Source organism: Myotis davidii, unplaced genomic scaffold, assembly GCF_000327345.1.
Source record: "Myotis davidii unplaced genomic scaffold, ASM32734v1 scaffold409, whole genome shotgun sequence".
Classification (NCBI taxonomy): domain Eukaryota; kingdom Metazoa; phylum Chordata; class Mammalia; order Chiroptera; family Vespertilionidae; genus Myotis; species Myotis davidii.
The window spans coordinates 609,078-614,604 of record NW_006374611.1 but is presented as its reverse complement, the minus strand read 5'-3'; the positions used below and the strand labels follow the sequence as shown (position 1 = coordinate 614,604).

General features: G+C 38.3%; 1 protein-coding gene across 1 annotated transcript in view; it reads left to right on the top strand.

Annotated features, from left to right (window-relative positions):
- Positions 1 to 5,527, top strand: part of MIS18BP1 (MIS18 binding protein 1) — a 64,880-nt gene that overhangs the window by 4,281 nt on the left and 55,072 nt on the right. Inside the window, exons 2-4 of the mRNA XM_015557360.1 lie at positions 1,764 to 1,865; positions 2,609 to 3,087; positions 5,422 to 5,495. Coding sequence (XP_015412846.1) covers positions 1,764 to 1,865; positions 2,609 to 3,087; positions 5,422 to 5,495 — 655 coding nt within the window. The remainder of the gene's footprint in view (positions 1 to 1,763; positions 1,866 to 2,608; positions 3,088 to 5,421; positions 5,496 to 5,527) is intronic.

The following is a 5,527-nucleotide window of genomic DNA, read 5'->3' as shown; positions in this document are numbered from 1 at the left end:
TCCCAACCAGGGCCCGGGCTGGGGAGGAGCCTGCAACCAAGGTGGGTGCCCTTGACCAGAATTGAACCCTGGACCTTTTGGTCTACAGGCTGATGCTCTGCCCACTGAGCCAAACCAGCTAGGGCTCATCATTGATGTTTCTATCTCTCCCCCTCTGCTTTCCTCTCTGAAATAATTAAAAAATTATAAAAAATAAATAAAATCTTTGTATTATGATTTCTAAGGCCAAAATTGCACACTTATTAAAGCCTATTCACTCCTGATTTTTTTCAAGTATAATATTTGAAATTAAACATAAAATAATTTAGTTTAATGCTCTAGGTCAGCGGTTCTCAACCTGTGGGTCGCGACCCCTTTGGGGGTCGAACCACCCTTTCACAGGGGTTGCCTAAGACCATTGGAAAACACATATATAATTACATAGTGTTTTTGTGGCCAATCACTATGCTTTAATTATGTTCAGTTTGTAACAATGAAATTGGGGGTCACCACAACATGAGGAACCGTATTAAAGGGTCGTGGCATTGGGAAGGTTGAGAACCACTGCTCTAGGAGGTATAGCTGAATAAAATGTAAGCAATACTCAAAGTTCTTATTGTTTAGTTGATAAGCCTACCATATTTGTGCATTTGAAGATCTGCTAAAGAGCTGTCAAAGGGGTATAAATTATTACTGAATTTGCTAATGAGTTTCAACATTTTGATTTTTAAAATGTAAGTTACAACTCGTCAACTCTTCTTTCACATTTTAGAAATTTACAGCACCCAGAAGCAGAATTTTCAAAACTGGATGGTACTTCACATATTATATATACCTGATTTTATTCCAGATCTCTAGGTTTCTAAGTTCAGTAGTATACTTTTGTCTAAAGTTGGCAAGATGTAACATGAAATTTTTAAAAATGCTTTCTCAGCCCGCCAGTGTGATTCAGTGGTTAAGCATAGACCTATGAACCCCAGTCAGAGCATATGCCCAGGTTGTGGGCTCTATCCCTGGGAGGTGGAGTGCACGAGACAGCTGATCAGTGTTTCTCTGGCATCATCAATGTTTCTCTATCTCCCTTCCTCTCTCTCTAAAAATCAAGGTAGACAGAAAGCCATGTGAACTCCAAGAATGGTTGGTGGCTGCACGTACAATGAAAGGGCATTGGTCTAAGCCTAGCCCTGGCCTCTCAGTAACTATCTTGACCTCCTTTTACATAGTTTTCTGACTTTAAAAATGATTACATAGCCTCTAAGATTCTTTGTAGCATTCATTTCCAGGGAGTTCAGCTTTTTTAAAAAAATATATTTTATTGAATTTTTACAGAGAGGAAGGGAGAGAGATAGAGAGTTAGAAACATCGATGAGAGAGAAACATCAATCAGCTGCCCCCTGCACATCTCCCACTGGGGATGTGCCCGCAACCCAGGCACATGCCCTTGACCGGAATCGAACCCGGGACCCTTCATTCCGCAGGCCGACGCTCTATCCACTGAGCCAAACCGGTCCCGGCTAAAAAGCATATATATTTTTAAAAAGCTTTGAAAGGAGGTTTAAAAAAATTCTCAGCATGATGTAAGTATAGAGAATGGGTTGAAGGCATGAGAAAATAATAAAGGAAAAAACTTACATAACTAATATATTATAAAAGTCTATGTGCCTATATTTGTCTGGTCATTAATAAACCTAAATCTTTATTTAAATATTTTTAAAAGATATTTTTTTCCTTCTCAGTGACTAACATATCTCAACTTCTTTCTAAAAAAAAAATCTCAACCTCAGTCCAAGAAGTTCCTCTAGAACCATCAAATATCTTACTCCCGGTCAAGCCAAAGATTCAATGTCAACAGGCAAAGAAAGCGCCTCTGCACAATTTAACTTATGGTAAAGTGCTATTGGTTTTGTTTTATTTGAATGTATTGTTAAATGTTCTAGATAATTATTTTCCCCATGTAGGCAATAAATTTTGACTGTGGATGAAAGATCTATACTAATAAAAGCCCATGTGGTTGTCACGCCCTCACGCTGTGATGCCCTCATGCCATAACAGTCCATCACCAGGAGGCTGCATGCACAGTGGGCGGGTGCGGAGCCTCAGAGGCGGGTCCGGGTGGCACTGCGTGGCAAGGCCAGGGATCCTGGCAGCTCCATGCGGTGAGGCCAGGGGTCCTGGCAGCTCCATGCGGTGAGGTCGGGAGTCCTGGCAGCTCTGCCTCCGCACAGCGAGGCCAGGGGTCCCGGCGGCTCTGCACTGAGCTGCTGAGGTGAGACCCCCTGTGTGGGGTCCCCCGGCTCCAGCTTATCTCTTTGGGGCAATCCATCAAGGAGCCCCAGATGGGTGGGCAGGGCCTACCTCTTTGGGGAGCTGGATCGTGGGGCTCCCACACTGAGAGGGCACAGGCCAGGCTGGGGAATCCCACCCTACCCCCACCCTGTGCACGAATTTCATGCACCAGGCTTCTAGTGAAATCATAAAAGGCAGAAGCACTCAGACTGGGCAGGAGGGTGGAGTATTCTTAACCTGAAGACTTCTTTTTAATATTAAGTTTTAAGTTTTTCTGTTTCTCTGTTAATTTCATATGATTCTTCTGAAAATTTTATTTGACTTTGTATTTTTTTTTTTGCAGAGCTTCCAGTTCTGAACCAAGAACATGAAAGTGTTTCAGCTGCAGTAGTCTCCAACAGGGCATTAACTAGAGCTCAGTTGGCAAAACAAATTCTTTTAAAGGAGAATACAGCTGCAACCACTAAGTTCAAAAACAACACATTTGTTTTAGACGACATTAACTCTACCTATGAAAAATTCCAAAATACTACTGCTGAGACTCTCAATACTAACTGTGTTTCTGTTAAAAATGACAGTCAATTAATGATTTCTGATAATGAGGTCAGAATAAAAGGGACTTCGCAACAGGAGATTAAGGGAAGAAATGAGAAAACAGTGCCCAGAGAAACTGATCTTCCAGGTTCCATAAACGACACATGTAAAATTGTGCTTGCAACTCCAGGGTTTAATGTAACAATACCTCAGGGATCAAAGAGATACACTTCAAAGCTTCTTCCAAGTATATGCCAAACTACTACAAACGGAGTTAAAAATAATAAGGTAGGAAAACTTTTAAGGCAGATAAGTATTATCCCCTTCTTTAAGAGCTTGAGCTCTTATGCTCTCATTACTACTATTTAATGTAGAGGCAGTGGGTTGAAAGCAAGAAGTCCCAGGTGTTAAGTCTTACCTTGGTTGATTATTAGTTGCATAGCCTTCAACAATTTACTTACTCCCTTTAGGGATGAACACTGATTTTATTCCTTTTTTTAAAAAAATATATTTTATTGATTTTTTACAGAGAGGAAGGGAGAGGGATAGGGAGTTAGAAACATCAATCAGCTGCCTCCTGCACACTCCCCACTGGGGATGTGCCCACAACCAAGGTACATGCCCTTGACTGGAATCGAACCCGGGAACCCTGAGTCCACAGGCCATCGCTCTATCCACTGAGCCAAACCGGTCAGGGCTATTCCTATTTTTAATTCCTCCCCCCCTCCTAATTCTTGAGGTACTATTAATGACAATTAAGAGACAGGAATTACGTATAGCACCTAAAGATCTGAGAATTTTTTGTGTTGTTAAGTAACTGATCAATAAAAGACTTCAGATCATCCAACCATGTTACATTATGACAGTGATGGCGAACCTTTTGAGCTCGGCGTGTCAGCATTTTGAAAAACCCTAACTTAACTCTGGTGCCGTGTCACATATAGAAATTTTTTGATATTTGCAACCATAGTAAAAAAAAGATTTATATTTTTGATATTTATTTTATATATTTAAATGCAATTTAACAAAGAAAAATCAACCAAAAAAATGAGTTCGGGTGTCACCTCTGACATGTGTGTCATAGGTTCGCCATCTCAGCATTAGGACATTTGCTGAAGAAACTGGAATGGAACAGTAAGTTCAAAGAGAAAGAGATAAAAGGTTAAGTTTATAGTTGTTAAAGGTTTGTCCATTAATTTTTAAAAGGATGATGGTGGGCATTTTCCAGACAGAAGCCAGGGTCTTTATGAAGTTCTCAATTTCTACCCAACAACTCCTTAAAATATTAAATCATGTCATCCTCTGCTCAAATTTCTCTAGTAATTTCTTATCTCAAGAGAAAACACTAAGCCTCTACCATGGTTTACAGAACTGTACAAAATTCAGTTCCTGAGATATGCAGCCTCATCATATAGAGCTCAACAAATATTTGCTGAATGACATTCTATATAAGCAATATGGTATGGGGTTCTAAAGCCAGAATTCCAGTCTTGTAACCCATCTGTGCCACTAACTAGCTATGTGTGACATGGGCAAGTTATTTATATTTCTTAACTAGGGCTTACAGAGTTTCCTTATCTATAAAATGAGGTTACTATCTCCCAGTGTTAGGAGAATAATCTGAGTCAATGCATCTAAAGTGCTTGGGACACTATCTAGTATAGCTTTTATTTTTACTACCATCTGACTTACTTGATATATGTATCTCAGATGGTTCCCAGTGTGGAAGTAGAAAGAATTTTATTGCCTCTTCCCCAAATCCTACCTATAATTTTTTAAATGAACATAAATGTGAAGTACAATAACTAAGAGCACTGTTCCATTTTTAACATCTTTTTCTGACTCAACAAACTACCACTGGAGAGTGTCTTTATATATAAACTTTTTATTTTATGTATAAAGTAAATGACTTGTCAAATTAGTCATTTTATGACCTTGGGCTACATATCTCATCAGAATTAGTTCAATGTTAAGTTGTTACATAATAGAAACAATTTCCTACCACTGGTGTTCACAGAAATTTTCCTTATAATAGAATTTTACTTGTCCTAAAATAGGGAATTCTCTGCTATTCAGATATTTGCTTTGGGATACAATGCTGTTAAATATAGATTCCTAGCAATTACCTTTAGAGTTTATAGAAAATTGAATGCAACTTCAAATCAACTTTGCAAAGAAAATTATGTGCTGTGAGTTTTTAGGAGTAAGAGTGATGGTGACATATATGTATATTACACAACTAACTCCTTTTCTCCAAGTTATTGGGTCTTTGGTGGGACTTAATGTTTTAATGACTACCTTAGGATTTTAGGTGATACTCTCCCTCCCCCCGGGATTGAGATATTAGATAATAAGAATATATTAAGTATAATTGATTCTGGATTGGAAACAAACTATGCAATAATATGATTTAAACGCAGTCTTTCTCGCCATTCATCTTTTCTGTTTTATTGTTTACAAGAATTTTATCTTATCGCTATTTAAAATAGAGTATGATTTTTATATAGATGCGCACTAAGGAAGCATTTGGATTACTTATGAGTTTTTTCTTTTAATGTAAATTGATTTTGTAATGCTTATGCTACAACTAATGCAGAAAATACATACTTTATGTTTAATTAGGTAGTCCAGCTACAGGAATGGATGATTAAAATCATCAACAATAATACTGCCATATGTGTAGAAGGAAAATTGATGTAAGTATAACATTTGAATGTTCATATATATA